The 18,077-nt window shown below is 49.6% G+C and overlaps 5 protein-coding genes across 5 annotated transcripts; 3 read left to right on the plus strand and 2 right to left on the minus strand.

Annotated features, from left to right (window-relative positions):
• Positions 1-437: 437 nt before the first annotated feature.
• On the minus strand, positions 438-2,768 carry BROUX77_004152 (uncharacterized protein; the record flags this gene model as incomplete). Its single annotated transcript, XM_073748883.1, has 4 exons — positions 438-1,521; positions 1,605-1,653; positions 1,767-2,135; positions 2,210-2,768. The coding sequence occupies 4 exons, from the start codon at positions 2,766-2,768 to the stop codon at positions 438-440; spliced, it is 2,061 nt and encodes a 686-aa protein (XP_073606577.1).
• A 1,449-nt stretch (positions 2,769-4,217) lies between these two features.
• Positions 4,218-7,728, plus strand: BROUX77_004153 (uncharacterized protein; the record flags this gene model as incomplete). Its single annotated transcript, XM_073748884.1, has 4 exons — positions 4,218-4,299; positions 4,364-6,874; positions 6,948-7,056; positions 7,116-7,728. 4 exons carry the CDS (start codon positions 4,218-4,220, stop codon positions 7,726-7,728), a joined length of 3,315 nt encoding a protein of 1,104 aa, XP_073606578.1.
• A 236-nt stretch (positions 7,729-7,964) lies between these two features.
• Positions 7,965-8,237, minus strand: BROUX77_004154 (uncharacterized protein; the record flags this gene model as incomplete). The annotated part of the gene is made up of 1 exon (XM_073748885.1): positions 7,965-8,237. One exon carries the CDS (start codon positions 8,235-8,237, stop codon positions 7,965-7,967), a length of 273 nt encoding a protein of 90 aa, XP_073606579.1.
• An 844-nt stretch (positions 8,238-9,081) lies between these two features.
• On the plus strand, positions 9,082-11,961 carry BROUX77_004155 (uncharacterized protein; the record flags this gene model as incomplete). The annotated part of the gene is made up of 1 exon (XM_073748886.1): positions 9,082-11,961. One exon carries the CDS (start codon positions 9,082-9,084, stop codon positions 11,959-11,961), a length of 2,880 nt encoding a protein of 959 aa, XP_073606580.1.
• A 3,508-nt stretch (positions 11,962-15,469) lies between these two features.
• BROUX77_004156 (uncharacterized protein) lies at positions 15,470-18,015 on the plus strand (the record flags this gene model as incomplete). Its single annotated transcript, XM_073748887.1, has 2 exons — positions 15,470-15,827; positions 15,911-18,015. 2 exons carry the CDS (start codon positions 15,470-15,472, stop codon positions 18,013-18,015), a joined length of 2,463 nt encoding a protein of 820 aa, XP_073606581.1.
• Between the last annotated feature and the right edge of the window lie 62 nt (positions 18,016-18,077).

Consider the following 18,077-nt stretch of genomic DNA (forward strand, 5'->3'; position numbering starts at 1 on the left):
TATTGTAGCCTCTGTCACATACATGGTGGGCTAGTAATATGACCTTGAGCAATAGTGTCATGGCGCTGTGTAGAATAAGAGAATACTGGAGTAAAAGAGGCACATGTGAGTTGTAGGACAGAGAAAAGTAAACACAGGAAAATCTCTAGACCATCAGTAATTCAGAGGAAATATTTCACCAATAATCAACGAATTACCAACGACATATCATGATCCATACCGTCGTTTAGCTCCAAGATGTTGCTGCCCCCTAAGAGGCCGCCCCGAACAGGCATGGTCCTCTTTTCTGGGGCCCAAACCTCTTGGAACTTGATTGATCCGTCACTAGATGCAATAACAATACACCCCTCAGACGAAAATGTGTACTCATTGGCAGCCCCAGTTTCCGTTGGAATCAATGGACACCAGATAGCATGTAGAGCACGTGGCCCCCCTTCCTAGGTAAGGGCCGCTACCTCTCGGCAGTCTGGCCAACTGAATACTGCGATACGCCGTCCATGCTCCGGTAGAGCAAATCCGAAAGTGGCTACAATTTCTCTCCGTGTCGTAGACCAAATCAATGACGTGACTTGTGCCGAAACTGCGATTGTAGCAAGAGCAGTACCACTGGTCGTGTGGAAAAAGTGAATGCACTTGTCAGTCGAGCCTCCTCCAGTGGCGATGACGCTAGGTCGCCAAGGGCAGAATGCGATTGCCTTGACTGCTGCTGAATGAACCCAGGTGTGCTTGGGTAGCCGAGTCTGATGCTCTGTTGGTGCTGCCGGCTCGGCTATCGGTGGGATCAAAGTGGCAAATGGCTCATCAGCAATATAGGTATGATGGCTATTCAACAGGTGTGGAAGTCTTGAAATTGCTGTTGGGGCAATCGATAGCTTGTCCATTCGACTGGCGAGGAAGTGATCAACCTCAAAGAGACTGCAAACATTGTCGTTTCCACCCGATGCGAACATAGAGCCATCCGGAGACCAGGCAAGCCCGCAAACTTGCTGCGAGTGAATGAAGACTCTTGCCAAAAGAGTCACAGTACCGTGGAAACCCAAAGCCCTTTCAGCTTTTCCGGAAGGCCACTCAACGGCATAGTAAGAGACACAGCCGCGCTCATCACCGACTAGGAGATCTTCGTTTGGTACTAGAGCACCCCGATGTAAAGGGTTAAGAGACGGTCTCCAGGTTACTTTGGGTCGCCAACTGAGGCATGATATACGGCCTTCGAATCTTTGCGAAAATCTGGGCTGACTTTCCTTCTGCTGAAAATCATCGATGCTTATCAATCCTAGCTCGCCATCCGAGAGACTATAGGCTAGAATGGACTTGCGTCCCTCATTTGATGAAAAGCCAAGGGCCGAGACCCAGGGCTCAAGCTCGTCATTTTTACCACAGTCTTTAAGCAGAATAATATCAGCATTTTCAGACCAGCCGTATATCTTTCCACCTAGGCCCATAGCCAATACTTGGCATGTGTCACACCATGACAAAAGAGAGCAGTAGAAGTCGTTGCGAAGATTTGGAGCATCAAGAACTCTGTAGCTAGTGGGTTAGAAAGTTAAAAGATAATATACACCCATTTGCAGATGGCGCGTATGGCAGAACATGAGAGAGTTTACCTGAATGGAGCTGTGGGAATTGTGCGTGAGTAGTTCCTTTTTTCTGGTCCTAAAGAATAGTGGTGTTAATATTCTTGATGTAAATGGGTAGAATATTCAAACTCTTGGCCAAGGAAGGGATATGTTGGCAAAGCCGATTTCGATTATAACAAGAAGACTTACTGGTCTTGTTGTTTACCCATTGTGAGCCATTCCATCGTGTCCCAGAAACATTTCTGGTGATACCGCGTGCACCAAAACAGGGTGACTTTTGCAGTTCTCTGATATTGGGCTTTCCAGCTGGGAATATTCTTTCTGTTCGGTCCAAATCCAGCGCAGCAGCAATACGACTTGCATACATATCATGTTCTTCTATCGCGCTGGGATCGGGTCCCGGCCAGGATGTGACATACATCTGTGTGGCTGAGGTTCCAGCTTGAACGAGGCGTCCTCGCCCATTGTCAACAGGAGGAATAGCTCCACCAATATTCCATATACTACCACTGCCAATCCTTTGAAATCGTTGATGCAGATGCCGTTCGTAATTACGAGCTAGAATTAGAGAGCAGGTTAGAATACAAGCAGTTAGGATGGCAGTGGGAGTTGCTGCATTTGGTTGATCTTACCAATCACTTGGCTACGTTGCGAGAGAGCTAGATTTCGCTGTTGAGGTGTAAAAATGAAGGGGTCAACAGAGGCAGTGTTATTGCGTGTGAGTGACTCGTATAGAGTTAGTTCAATGCTAGACTTTGTAGTTTGGAAGCGGTCCACCAGACAGGAGCCAGGCTTTCGTTGGGTTAAGAAGCGGTCTAGATTCTGATGCGATGCAATTCCTTTGCTTCTTTTGTTAGTCGTGGGTGAAAAGAAGAGAGCGGGAATAGTAGAACTAGGTAGCCGGACTTTTGGAGTCTCGGTTACCTTTTCCCTATGCTTCTCTTGTGTTTGATTACTAATGGCGGCTAGAGGAGTTGTTGTTGTGGTGGTAGGAGGAATCGTGTAACTTGAAGCTTGAGAATCAGTCCAACTCCGGGTACTGCGTGTTGTGGACGAGAGGCGTCGACTACAAGACAATGGAAGCAGAATAGGAGAAGGGGCGTTTTCCTTCCAACCAAAATTATCATCGGAACTGTAGCTTCGGGTGACATGAGCATCCGCTCTACGGCGTTTTCGTGAGACCAGCGACATGGTGGACTGTTTGCAAAGCCCCAAGAATCAATAATATAGTTATGGCGAGCGAGACCAAAAAATTGTGGCTCAAAAGGTCCAAAGAAAGTCAAGACAAATTCGACCAAACTGGTCAGACTTGGTATTGTTATCGGCCCTTGCAAGTCTTTGGGGACGAAGAAAACCACAACAAGAAACGCTGAAAAAAAGGATAATGACAAAAAAGAATAAAGTTTTCACAGCAAACTTCAACAGTCACAAAGCAAGCGGTACAGCAAACAGTATGCGAGAATGCAATATTGTTTGGCTGGCGCAACTGAATCAGACGAACTGATAACGAAGACAAAGATGGTGATGATGATTGAAACACAAATGCCCTAGTGCGAGGCTTGTTCAAAAGAAAGAAGACAAGAAATAGAAAAGAAGGAGCCGCTATTTGTCACGAAGTCGAGGAAACTCTGGGTAGAGAAACTATCTGCCACGCGGGGAGAAGGCCGGTAGAGAGGCGTAGTCCAAGCCTTGGGCGCGATGAAATCAGATGAAGTAGCGGTGTTGGAAGAGAAGATTAGAGGAAGAAAAAAAAAGACAAGGCGGAAACGGTGGATATCTTGTATCTTGTTGAGCGGAGTCCTCATGAAGGGAAGGAAGTGCAAATTTCTCTGAGGTATGATGACCAAGCCGTGCTGCGGAGCAGAACGAGGCAATGACCGCCGTACATGAGGTGCCTTCTATATTGGGTTGACAGTCCTCTCGGTGTTGTGTTTCTTGGTGAGAAAGGCATCCTCAGGTCTTGCTCTAGAACAATCAAGTCTGTGCAAAATATTCACTAGTGTGTGTATGTTCCCCTACAGCACTGATGAACGACATGTTCAATATTTTATTCTCGAAATAGCGCCCATTGTCCAAACTTGGTGTAAGTCCAGTGGTATGTCGTAGGTGTTATGCACATAACCCGCCCACTTTTTCTCTACTATGTATGTACATACCTAAGTACTCTTGCTTACGTAACACGGACGAGCTCCCTGCAAATGTCGTCAGAGTTGGCCGCTAAGCCTTGCATAACAATATACTCACACCTTCACCATCTAGTTATAGTTTCTACTGCTATACTGCCTCGCTTTTCTGAATCGCTGAAAGCAAGTTTTCCAAACATTGAAACTTCACAGAAGCCTTCTCAAGCAATTATCTCGCCCTAAAATCCAAGGAAAATCTCTACGATCTTTTCTTACTTCGTCCATATCGACTCCCTCACCGCCTTTGGATTCTGCCGACCTGGAACACGACCGAAAGCGCCTACCTTCAACGTCGCAAAGCCTTTAATAACGCCTCCAAGAAACATACCGAGCATCTAATCTATACAAGATCGCCATCTTTGCTGTATTGCCGCGTATTATTGCGCATATCTCGCCTTGTCATCGTATGCTTCAATCTTCCTGAGCCTTCCGGAGCATCCTTGGGCTGGCAGTCGCGATGCTCTCCGCATTCACTGCTCGGCCCATTATTGAGCTGAGGCAACGAGACAAGTCTAAGATTGAGAGTGTTCTTGCTTTTGGTACAGAGCCACCATTAATAGCGCTAGCTTTTTATTACGACTGACCAAAATTCTCTATTATTAGGTGATCGTGTACTTGTCGGTTTAAATACCGGCGTCCTTCGCGTCTATCGCGTCAACGAACTCCAAGTTGAGGCGAAGCCTAAGCCCTCATCACCGAACCAAGATCTTCCTAACAGCAATCCAGCTATTGTAAATGGCACCTCTAGCGCTCGCGGTATCTCCCAGCCACAACATAAACCGACAGACCTGCTACGCGAAGTTGAAAAGTTCTCAACCAAAGCCATAGAGCAGTTAGCCGTCATTAAGGAAGCCAACATCCTTGTATCTCTGTCCAACTATCAAGTTTCCCTCCACGACCTCCAAACTTACAAACTCATCGAGTGTCTACAACGAACAAGAAATGCAACATGCTTTGCCACCACTTCCAACATTATTAAAGATGCTGCCACTGGTATTCCCGAAATCATTAGCCGTCTGGCGGTTGGTGTGAAGCGTAAGCTCTTCCTCTGGACTTGGTATGCAAGCGAGTTGAGCCCGGACGTTACCGAAATTGCTTTGCCTGAGAACATCCGAACCATGACTTGGGCCAATGCGACTACTCTCGTGGTTGGCATGAACTCAAACTACTCCATTATCGATGTCGTTACACAAAATATCGAAGAAGTATCAAACCCGACTACTGGAAATGGTTCTAATAGCAGCCAAGGTCGCTTCGGTGCCATGGGAACTGCCAGTATAAGCTACATGGGCTTGGGGAGTTATATGCCCAAGCCTTTGTCAGCCAAGCTTGGAGAGAGCGAACTCTTACTAGCAAAGGACGTCAGCTCTCTTTTTATCAATGACCAAGGCCAAGCCTTACGGAAGCGCCAGATCACATGGCAAACAGCACCAGAATCTATTGGATATTCCTACCCTTATCTTCTTGCTCTACAGCCTCCAATCAAAGGCTCTCTTGAAATCCGAAACCCAGACACACTGTCCCTTTTGCAGATGATATCACTTCCAGGCGCCGCCCAGCTACACTTCCCTCCTCCAACGGTGAGCCTGGCCCATGCTGGCAAGGGTTTCCATATTTCCAGTGACCGGTGTGTATGGACTATGGATGCCACAGACTATGACTCTCAGATTACTGAACTGATTGAGTCGAAACAGTATGATGAAGCTGTCAGTATCCTCAACATGCTGGAAGATGCCCTTCTTCATGACAAAGATGGTAGTCTAAGAGAAGCCAAGATGCGCAAAGCCGAAGTACTTTTCAAAGAAAAGAAGTATAGGGATGCTCTGGATTTGTTCAATGAAGATGATGTTCATGCTCCTCCACAGCGCGTGCTTAAACTCTTTCCTCCCTCTATTGTTGGGGACTATTCTGGGTGGTCAGATCTTCCATCTGATGAGTCTGAACAAGAAAATAGTGAAGTGGATAAGTCTGAAAGGACTACGACCGAAAGTTCCAGTGGTGTTAATGACACTTCCCAAGCTTCTATTCCCACAGCTACATCTTCTACAGCACCAGCTCTGGCTAGCAATTCTAGGCCTTCTACTCCGCAAAATGGCAGTGGTGGTGGATTTGTTCGCATGTTTATGGGACAGAATAAGTCATCAGACACTACCTCGATTTCTCCATCTGTTTCCACTGTTGACCCCAATGAGAATGGAACTGGAAATGTCCAAACGAAGAAATCTATCAAGGCACGAAAACAAGATTGCTACCAACTTGATAAAAAGGATCTTACCAATGCTGTTCTAGAGCTGAATAGCTATCTGGCTGGTACCAGAGCTCGCCTACAACGTGTGATTGACCCAGCGACAGGAAAACTGAAGCCCTGCGAAAAAGGAACCGCCGCAGAGCGGACTATGAGAAGGCTGTTGGCATCCATTCAAGGAGACTCTGATACAGAGCTAGAAAATCAGCTGCGGGAAATCTTTGAACTTGTCGATACAACACTTTTCCGGGCTTACATGTTCTCACGCCCAAGTCTTGCTGGGTCTCTCTTTCGCATCCCCAACTTCTGCGATCCTGATGTTGTCAACGAAAAGCTCTTGGAGCATAATCGATACAACGAGCTGGTCGATTTCTTCTACGGCAAAAAGCTACACGTACAAGCTCTCACTTTACTAGAGAGGTTTGGTAAAGGCGAAAACCCTGATCCAGCTGCGCCCTCGTTGCACGGCCCATCCCGGACAGTTAGGTACATATCAAGCCTGTCTCCAGCCCATATCGACCTGATCTTGCAATACTCGGAGTGGGTATTGAAGGCCGCTCCGGAAGAAGGCATGGATATATTTGTGGGAGACACGGAAAATGCCGAAACTTTACCGCGACACCGTGTAGTGAAGTTTCTCAGTGGAATCGGGTCTTCTCTCGAAATCCAATATCTTGAACATATAATCACAGAACTTAATGACTTGACGCCAGAGTTTCACAACCGCTTAATCGAGCTATTCGTTATATACCTCAAGGAAACACCACGCGATGAGCAGTGGGAGGCTGTCATGCAGCGTTTTGTCAAGCTCCTCAAAGACAGCAGACAGTACAGCCTCAGTAGAGCTTTCTCTATGATTCCACGAGATGGTAAGTACTTTGACTCTTGGATTTACATGCTGACAACCCCTCCGAGCTTCTCCAGGCTAACTTCATACTACAGAACCAGCCTTCTACGAAGCTCAGGCCTCAGTATTAAGTCTTATGGGCAACCACAAGCAAGCGTTAGAAATATTTGCCTTTAAAATGGAAGACTATGCCAAGGCTGAAGAGTAAGTTGCATTTCCAAGTTTACCGATACAATTAGCACTCATATTGATAACAATTATAGATACTGCAACCAAGTACACACAACCCAAAATGCCACACCGCCGGTGTCACGGCCTACATCCTCAGATGGTATGGCCGAGGAGGCCAAGCCATCCATCTACCATACACTCCTATCACTCTATGTCAATCCGCCAAATCCCTATCAACGTAGACTCTCTCCAGCTCTGGACCTTCTTTCCCGCCATGGGACCCGTTTACCCGCCGAGTCCACACTATCTCTTATTCCTGACAGTCTAGCAGTCTGCGACTTGGAAGCGTACTTCCGTGGCCGAATTCGTGCATCCATCAGCCAAGTGAACGAGTCTCGAATTGTCGCAGGTCTTCGCGCAGCCGAGTACATTAACAGCCAAAGCCGATTACTGCTTGGTGATGATCTTCCTAGTGGTACGGGCATCGCAGGGCGGAATAGACGAGTAGTTGTCACAGATGAAAAGCTTTGTGGCGTATGTCACAAGAGACTTGGTGGTAGCGTCGTCTCTGTTCTCCCCGATAACTCGGTCGTACACTACGGCTGTTTGGGAAGATATCATAGCACCACAGGCGGTAGTGTAGGCGGTGCGTCCAAGACAGACAATGTACGAGCATCGGGGTGGGGTAGAAGGTCGGCTGTCTGAGAATCTAGGGCAAATGGGCTTATATTTCACAGATTGTCATGCCCGGTAAATGTTTATATCGGTCTATTTTCTTTCAAGCTGAATTTTGTTGTTTTGCTTTTTGCTTTTGGCACTTTGGTCTATGGTTGATTTGGATGCCAGAGAATATTTGCAGTATTGGTACACAATCGGGGCTTCTTGCATGGCGATGCCAATATAACCTGGTTCTGGTTCATAGATACAAGCTACCCATTGCCTCAATCCTCTTCCTGAACCTCTTCGCCGTAATTCTCCTCCTCCTTAACGTCATCGACAGCGGCACCTGCAAGCTTTGCTTTGGCGTTGTCTTCTTCCATGCGAATAGTGAGTTCCCGGTTAATTCCGTCCTGAAGAGCTGATACAGCGGTCCGCAACGAGGCAAGACTCGTAGATTTGTCGGTGGGAGAAGTAAATGCCGGTGCGGCTACAGATTCGACGAGGGTGAAGGCGTCGTTGGTAGGCGAGGTATAGATGGCGCTTATGTCGGGCATTGCGGGCGAGTGCAGGAATCCTCCAAAGTAGAAGAAACAGATTGTTAGGTAGGGGAGGTTGTGAATAAAGATAGCCACAAGCCAGCAGTCATAAACGTGATAATGAGGAGTTGGTGGTGATGATTTGAACTTGGTGGGGCACTCAATGCCAAGCCCCAACCCTAAAGTTGCGGCTGAACAAAAACAAGTTTCAGAGCGCAAGCAAGAGTAGTTGCTGTATTCAGCCTCGCACCGATCTGGAATCCTTTCTTGTCCTGGGGATTCTCCTCAAAGCTCCCAGTCAGAATGTAGCGTTGACAACTCTTGAATTTACACCTCCAAACCCACACCTTCCAACAAATCGCCGCTGTCTGCACCTGCTCATAGCCTGCGGCTCGATCTTTTTCTCTATCCGCGCGACATACAAACCTACAGCGAGCCTATGACGCCATCGGTCTCTGGTTGAGCCCTTACAGGCCCAGACTCGCAAGGAAAAGACAGCATCTGGCTGGCCTGGCACCTTTGCCCTTTGTCCTTGACCATATTACCACAAGACACCGCTGTAGTCAAGTTTTGGAACACAAGGAAAGCAGGGTGTGTTTCACCTCGCTGCATACTTGCACACTGCCCGCCTGCTTTGCCGGCAGCGACAGTGTCTTCAGGTCGCATATTGCATCGCATAGCTGCAGTCACAGTTACTACTACGCCCTCTGGCTGATATCCCTTGCGTTGCTGTGTCTGCCGGCTACTGGTGATTGGCTGTGCTTGTGCTGGGCACTGGTCTCTAAGCACACCCCACGACACGACAGACAAAGGCACAGTCCAGCAGCAGCCGCTTATTTGGAACTGCCATAGCCGTCCAGCAATGCAGCCACGCCGGCCCTCCACTCCACAGGCGGTTTCTGCCAATGCTGCTGCAGCTGCAGCCAGTAGTAGCAACACTGCGAGCACTGGAACTGGAACTGGCACTGGCACTGGCACGGCCACCGGCACGGGCGCTGAAGACATTGCTGATGCGAGTCGCAACACAACTCTCTCCAACAATCCTCGTCCCACCCCAACGTCCCAAAACCAATCGCACAACCACCCTCAAAACGACCGCGAAGAGCTCACCATAATTACTACACGGGCTGCTTCACTTGATCTCCCCCATCCACGATCTCACGCCTTCTACCAGCATTCACTGCCGCAGACGCAGCAGCAGCTATTGCCTTCTGCAAATCACCCCACGACTCCCATCTCGGCCCACTCCACCCTCAACTTCTCGCGACCCTCTCCACTAGGCCGTACGCCGCATGACTCGTTGCTGTTGGGCTCTGCTGCTTCTGGCTTCGGCTCTGGCGGCCCGCCGAGCACCCAGTCAGGCTCCAGCACTTCCAATCTGAACTTTCCCACCATTACCGGTCCAGGCTCGACAAACACCAACATGCCCCTGGGGGCTCAGTATTCGCAAGCAAACCCCGCCGCACCGCATAACCCCAGCTACAACTATAATGGGAACGCTCTTTCGGCCAGCCAGATTGCCGCACAAGCCGCTGTGCTACATCACCGGCCACCAGGGCCCGCAACAGGCGGAGTGCACTCACGCCAGCGTAGCCAGACAGTCCCGGCGCCCGGCGAGGATCTCACGTTTCTTCGTGGTCGACCAGGCCCGTTATCGCCACCGGTTGTCAACCTGACCGAGTCCAAAGCTCCGTCCGAAGCACCGCTGGCATACAACAATGGGCTTCTTGGGTCGTCTGCGGCTGCTGCCGCAGCTAATGCCGCTTTTCCACGCATCAACACAAACCTGGCACCGTCCGTGGTTCATCCCGGGTCGCCCATGATCACAACATCACCACATCCCGTATCATCAACTGTAAATGTCTCATCGCCACACCTACAGGTCCATCACCCCTCGCAACAATTCCCGCCCCAGCCAGCAGTTCCCGAGAAGAAAGAAAAGTCCCGCAAGCTATTTTCACGCCCCAGCAAAGTCAACACCAAAGATACTAGAGAACGTGCTTTACCCAGCCCTGCCAAGCTAGGCAGCGCTTTTAGTAATGCCCTACAGCGTGGCAACTATAGCACCACAAGCTTAGCACCAGATGTGTCTGGAGCTACTACGCCGGGCGGCTTGGGTGCATCTTCCGCAGCCTCTCTCTACTCGCTTGCCAACTCGTCATCGACTACTATTCGGCCCATGGACGTTGGCGGTAGCGAAAAGGAAAAGGAAAAAAAGCACCATTTCTTGTCGCGCCAAAAGCACAAGATCAAGGACGAGTATCACTTGGCCTCTTCCACAAGCAGCGCAAAAAGCTCTGGCACGAATCTCTATAGCTTTCACCAAGCAACGCCTGCTTCCAGCAGCTCAACATTCAAAGGCCACCACGTCATTCGCAAGGATAAGAAAACCAAAGATGACAAACTCGATGCCAAACATGTCGATTCTGACTCGACTGGTCCCGATCTACCACCCTCCGTACTTGCCAACATCCATGTTGACATGCAAGAAGCAAAGCTAAACTCGCTCAGTCAGCTGGGGCCCGAGGATGCCTGGCCATATATCCGTAGCAAGATCATTGTTGTGTTTGAGGGTGAAGAAGTTCGTGTTCCCATTGAAGATTTGAACCGCATAGTGCTGTTTCACCTTCAACTATGCATCTCCCGACGTGCGCCGACCCAGCTACTTGAAGATCTCAAGGAGCTTTTGCGTGCTGGCTTCATGGCGTTAGATCGAGCCATGCGCAAAACCCCCGAGGATCGCACGATTCCCGAGTTGGTGGAATTTTGGATGTTCACTTTCACTGTCGTTTTGCCTTATCTACAGGCTGTTTTCCTCCCGCTGGATCTCGAGTTCTCGGGCGCTGGCACCCTGCTCTCCATGGACCAGGCACGGGAGTTTTGGGGTGCGGTAGCAGCCGTGGCTGAGGGTTCAACAACGCCAACCATGGGTCTGAACATCAGAGGCTTGGTTCTCACAGCCTACCGTGACATTGTTGTTTTGCCTCGCTATGATATCCTCAAAACAATATTCTCACGTCTATCACTCGAGTTTCTGCCTACATCTTTCGCTAGCATGGCATTGGCCTCTCCACAGGACACATCTACACTATCAACCAGTCCACCAGAGTCCTCTACCTTGTTTGGTCGACCGGGCACGTCGGCCAGTGCAGCCATCTTTGACCCTTCTTTCGCCAGCTTTAATAGCACTAGTACCACCCTCTTTAACGAAACGAGTGGCAGTCTGAGCAGTGGGAACAACAATGTCAACAGCGGCTCGCACTCCGTCGGCACACGCAGCCGTGCCATCTCCAACGTCAGCTACAGCAGCAACATCTCTGATGGCATTTTCCGCTCATACACTCCCAGCAGTCTCCACCTCAACATCAGCTCTTCCTTTGGTGCGGGGTCCAGTATGCTTGCTACTTCTGCGCCAGGCCCTAGCCTAGGCCTTGGTGTCGGTATTAGTGCCTTCAACAATGGCAGCAGCACGGATCTCGCAAGTCTGGGAAGTCTGCGCGAGCAAAACGTCGAAGATTCCAAGCAGGTCGCAGAGCTGGTCGGTCGCATGCTGCAGTGCACGAGCGTGTTGAGCAGCGTCGGCGTCGGTGGTACGGCTGCGCGTGACGAAGGCAGTGAGAAGATGCTGGAACTATCGAGGCTGCTGAAGCTCAACTGGCTTGGTCGTGGGAGGACGGGCCGTAATCGGCGTGGGCTGGTTGGTGCGCGGGTGCGAAGGAGTACCGAAACGTCGGCTGCATAATCATATTTGATACTTTTTTCTTCCTCTTTTTGGTTTGTTAGGTCAACAGCGGTTTTGGAGGTTATTTTCACATTTTTGAGTCTACGTTCATATCCATGAATTCAACAGTGCTTTTTGGTTGCGCATAGCTCAAAGTCTAGGTCTCCTCCATAGCAACAGCCCATGGTGAAGTGAAAGTTTTTCAACTTGATAATCCCCACTATTTACAGGTTACACGTATGGTTGGTTGACTATATGAAATTTCTACATCACAGGGTGTCAAATTTTTGTTTCAAGTTGTTCAATCAGATTTGTATATATTCATTGACTCAGATTGCTCATCTCTTGTGTGTATACGATTTCAGAGTTCTAGTAATTACGTTAGCATGTGCCACGAGAAACCAACAGCAATGTACAAAAGGTGAAGGTTTGCGTTCCGATCAGACAGCCACATTTGGAAGGAGAGAATAGACTTCATTTGTCCCAAGTTAGGCTCTTAGGGAATCGAGTGGAAACTGCGAATGTTCGTGGAAACTTCATCATGAAAACGCCGGGAATGTATGTTTGTGATGTTTTCGGTGAAGGCTTACCATATAAGTTGTGATGACAAACAGTTCAACTGCTAGTTAGTTCACGATAAAATATATTTACAAAGAAAACTGACAGCAAAGTTAGCGACGTTGCTGTAAGAAGCAAAAAAAAAAAAAAAAAAAAAACAAGATCATGCTATCCTGGGAAACCAAGGCTGGCTGGCTGGTTCAGACTCAGACTCGATTACTGGCAAGTAACAAGCCCAACTGCGATGAAGGGCCCGAAACAAGGCTTCGTCATGGGCGTTTCAGTTGGGAAAAGAAGACAAAAATTTGAAGTCATCATCGAAAGAACTGCAGACTTCTGCGGCCGAGGTTCCTGGATTGATATCTTGTTTCTTGAGGCGAGGAAATGTTTTCTTACCATTATGCTGGTTAGAGCAGTCCCCTGGAAGAACTACTCTTCTGTCCTTGATGGAGGACAATTTGCCACTGGTAGCCGTTCTGTTCCAGGCAGAAGCACCGTTACAAACTCTCGTGCGAGTTTTGTGGTGTTTTGAGGCTCGAAGATGATTGGGGAGAATGTAAAAGTAGTTGTTGGTGAATGAGGAGAAGAGAGGTAGACTTTGGGAAACAGAGCGAATTTTTTCTTGATATAGTAGTTCACAGTGCGGATCAATGGTACAAAGTGGAACACACTGTTATGTTTGCACTGTTGAAATGTCACGTGTCGTGGGCTGCAATTTAGTGGGGCGCCCAAGCAGAAGAAACTAAAATCCTGTTGTCAAGGTATTCTGCCATTTTTTCTGGATTGAGCTCCACTTTTGTGGATAAGGCTGAAGAAAGTGTGGATTGATTGTACAGACAGAGGCAGGAACACAACATGGAGTTCAGGTTTCCTTTTTCACTTAACCGTGTCCATCTCTGGATGCAGCCACACACGACCACTCCAATATTGGCTCATTTTGCCGCATGAATTCCAAAATTAATCACCCAATTTTGACTCGTTGTCCTGGTTTAGCAGAAAGACAAGCCAGATCATACATGTCAATGCAACTAAGCCTTTGACGGGGCTTGTGTGAAAGCTAGGGTTTCTGGCTGAGTTGTGCGGGGCTAGTTTAGTGGGTCTCCCCGATAGATGGATACTGCATCAAACTTTGATTGGCTCACTTCTCAGCACAGGGCCCCCCACTGGGTATCTATGAATCAATACCACTTAGTGGATTTCACCGCCTTTCACACTCGGTCAGATACAGGGATTCTACGATTATGTGGCTCTGAGTGCAGTGAAATTAGCCATGGCTTTTTGTTAGCATTAGTGACGGATGTCATGGATATATGCTAGGGTTATGCTTTTCAAGGGGTCCGGCTCCGAAAACGACACCTCCACGTCTCAACCCCGGATGCGCATTTTGACAACTTGGAAGATTGTTCCACTGCAGACCAGTGGAGGCCTGGAATTTCAGGGTATCAACAAGTGTTGACTAGTATGTATTCTGTGAGTCTAAGACTCTGGAGACACTGTGGCACAAGAGCATAGGTAGAGGGTAGAAAGAGGTGAGAGGAGAGGGAGTTCTGTTTGCAATTGTGGGCTGTCTGCAGCGTGCATTCTGCAGAAGTCGTTGGTAGTTTGGGTGTTTTACAGGCTACAAGCGGTAACTGTACAGGCGGGTTGGCAATAATTACAGCGTCTTAGGTCTGAGTTTTAGGCTATTCAGGCGGTAGCTGTAGTAGTTGGGCAGGGCAGGGCACTGTCGCTTGACTAGTAAATTTGTCCTTGGACATGCCAAATCGAATCGAATGTGGTGTGGTACTGTAGTACTTTCCTCTTTCTGCCTCGCCGCCCTCCCCCTTGCCCTTCCTCTTCTTTTCCTCCTGTCGTGGCCCAATCCTAATCTCTTTCTTCTCCTCTTTAAACTCCCTTTCTCCATTAAACGCGCCCACCTATTTGCAGCCAAGGCCAGAGCCCACGCTGGAGCCAGCTTCACGCCGAGTTGACCGGTCGAGAAAATTACCAAGTGCCAGTTATCGTGCAGTCTTCCACCTTGTGCCTCATCCGCGGTTTTTTTTTTCCTTAATTTTATACTTCTTTGCCCCGTCGCATTCGCATCTCTGTTTCGGGCCTTGATTTTGCCCTGCGAGCTGAAAAAAAAGCCAGTCGTTTTGCTCTCCAATTGTCATTGGCTCCCGACAGCTCGCCCAATCCAGGCCAAGTCGCGTCCGTCCTTGTACACGAAACAAAAGCGAAAGCGAAAGCGCATGGCTTGACCATCTCAAGTCCTTGCTTCGCTGCTCTTGGTTTTTTTTCTCTTCCAGATAGAGCCACCACACAACATATCGCAACATCACTGCGAGTCGCCTGCATCTTTGTTTGTTCTTTCGCTCGCTCGCTCGCCGCCACCGTGTTAGCTTTTACCTGTTGCGCCATCGCCGCACACTGCCCTGTATTTAAACCCTTTTTTAGTGCACCGTCTACCCTGAACCGATCCTTATCAGCGTTTCCGTTTGGACACAATCGCGTTCCTTTTATTCTGTCCAACCTTTCCGAATCGCGTCATTTGTCCCACACTTCGTCCTATTCATCCCGCGATATTCTTGTTCTCTTCAGCGCATCATCGTATTCTAATCGAGAGCACCCCTTGCCGTGCCGACTCCGACACACTACTTTTGTTGCGTTTGACCCGGCTGCCCACTACTGTGACGCAAAAGTACGCCTACTTGATCTCGTTGCTGCCCGTGTTCGTCCGACCGCGCTCGAACCTAAACTCAGGTGTATCTGATTGCGACAGCTTTCCCAAACTTATCTTACTTTTCGCGCGAAATTTGTCCCTCACCAACCCGAATCTTCTGGTGCCATCACAGCTCCGGCATTTTATTGACCGACAGCCATCGTTGCCTACTGTCTGCCGTCTGTGTGCAATTGTGCGTATGTCATTTCGCGATTAGCAATCCCCGCGCATTGCTGATAGGCCTCGGGAACATCCTGTTATATTGTTAAGATGATGGCTGGAATGGGTCCCGCCTTCACAGGCCATCCCAACGGCATGCCGCAACATCCCGGAATGACCCCAGGCCATCCCATGGGTCCCGGAGTTCCTCATCCAGCCGGCCAACCCGTTGGCCCTGGTGTGATGCCCCCCCACATGGCAATGCAAATGGGCGTGTCTGGGCCTGGTGCGCAAATGAACACCTCGGCGCTCATGGGCACCATGCCTCCTGGGACTGCCGGCGCTCAAGCTCATGCTATTCCTCATCTCCAGGCTCAGATGATGCAGCAGCATCAAGTCCAGGCCCAAGCCCAGGCCCAGGCGCATGCCCAGGCCCAGGCTCAAGCACAAGCACAACAGCAATTCAACTGTAAGCCAAAAAACGACAACCTCTGATGCTACGTTTGAACATGACATAATCTAATCTATCATCCCTTTTTTTCCCTGTCTTAGTCGCAAGCAATAACCCCCAACTACACGCCCAGATGCAGCAGCAACGTTTACTTAACCAGCAGCAACAGCAACATCGCCAGCAGGTTTTCATGGCACAACAAATGAATGGAACAGGGCTGCCTATTGGTATGATGAACGCTCAGCAGATGGCCCTCATGCAAAGTCGTATGAACCAAGGACACCCCTCAACGCAGCTCATCGCCCACAGAATAGCTCTCCAGCAACAACAACAGGTCGCCGCCCAAAATCAAATCAATCAGGCAAACAATGGTCAATCCATGCAGATCGGCCCTCAGCAGATGCCCATGTCTATGGGTGCTCCAATGCAGGCACAACACTCCGCGCAGGGTCAGGGCCCCGGTCCACATCCCGGCATGCACCAGATGCAGCAGGGTCAGCCTCAAATGCAGCCTCAGCAACAACAATCTCAGCAGCCACAATCTCAGCCTCAACCTCAAGCCCAGCAACAGCAAGCCCAGCAGCAGGCCCAGCAGCAGGCCCAGCAGCAGGCCCAACAGCAGGCTCAGCAGCAGGCCCAACAACAAGTAGCTCAGCAACAGCAACAGGTTCAGCAGCAGCAGCAACAGCAGCAGCAGCAAGCTCAGCAGCAAGCCCAGCAACAAGCGGCCCAGCAACAAGCGCATCAGCAGCAACAAGCTCAACAGCAACAGCAAGCTCAGCAACAGGGTGCTCAACCCCCTCAATCGCAGCAAGGTCCGATTCCGGCTCAGTCACAGGGTCCCCAAGGACCCGGTGGTCCTCAATCACGACAGCCATCTGCTCCCCCACAAGTTGGCGCCCCCGGTCCTGGGCCTCAGGGTGTTGCTGTTCCAAACCCAGCTGGCCCCAATCATCCGCAGCAAATCATTGGCCAGATTCAAGCAATGGGGCCAGGGCAGTCTCAACAGCAGGTCATGGGCATACCCCAGCAGATGATGTTGAATCGCCGGAATGATGATATCAAAGTGCAATGCTTGATTAAGTTGATGCAATTTGGTGAGATGCTCAGTGCCTACCCAGAAAACGGAAACATGGTGTATTGGGAGAACTTTGTGAACCAGTTGTTTTCTCCATACGGTGTATTCCGTATCTTCATTCCGAACGAAAACAATGATCAGGAGAGACACAAGCAATATGACATCCCACAGTCAATCCTGGCTAGATATTTCGCTCGCCACTTCGAAAGCAATGTTAGGTCGATTCAATTCATACTAGGCTTCAACACTGGCCATCGGATCCTCTCCAACAATGTGCACTTGATTGAGAATACAAGAGCCAGTTTCGTGTACTGGTTGGACAATGGTACGCACATCGTTACAACTGGAAACATCAAGGTTCAATTTGATGGTGAGCAGCGAATTGTCGCGTTTGAGTTTTTCACTACCAGTTATGACGAATACATTTCCCACCAGCGCGTTATTGAACAGGCTAAGCCAGCACACAACTGGATCAAGGAATGGCGGCAATTGAACCAGCCTGAAAACAAGTCGCCCGAGATGAGCAAGAAGCAGAAGCTCAAGCAGCTGAAGTCTCCCCAGACGGCACCGCCTGATGCACTTGGTGATTTCCCAGCGGCTCAAGGAAAGCGTAGTATACCCGAAGGTATGCTCCAGTTCCTGGAGGTTGCTGAGGTGATGATGCAAATGAACCCCCTCTTCCTCTTCTGCCAGGCACAAAACGAGACGGCACCATATCGGGCGCTTGAACAATATGTTGGCCAGTTTGTACTGTCGAATGCCAATAATCCTGCGGTTGGAATGACTGCCGGTCCTGGTGCGCCCCGCACACCCTCCTTTGGACAATTCCCCATGGGGGCTAGCCCGGCACCAAGCCACATGAACATTCCCGGATCGCCGCATGTCATGGAGAGTCCTGCCATGTCGCAGATGCAAGCACCCGGTCTTCAAATGCAGAAGAGCCAACAGGGATCAAATGGCCCTAGCGCCAACACATCACCAGCCTCAGGAAAGCGCAGACGCCAGTCGACTATCAAGATGGACGAGGACCAAGGGACACCATCGGGCGGCCAGCAGATTAACGGAGTGCCGGGAAAAAAGCCACAAACGCCGCGCACGGCGAACAAACGGCTCAAGACAGGTCCGTGAGGCACGATGATGCCAGAATTCTGTTGATCATTTTAAGCGCAGGAGAAAGACACAACATGAAG

The sequence above is a fragment of the Berkeleyomyces rouxiae genome (genome assembly GCF_048999995.1).
Source record: "Berkeleyomyces rouxiae strain 22BRR77 chromosome Unknown BrBRR77_ptg000003l, whole genome shotgun sequence".
Taxonomy (NCBI): domain Eukaryota; kingdom Fungi; phylum Ascomycota; class Sordariomycetes; order Microascales; family Ceratocystidaceae; genus Berkeleyomyces; species Berkeleyomyces rouxiae.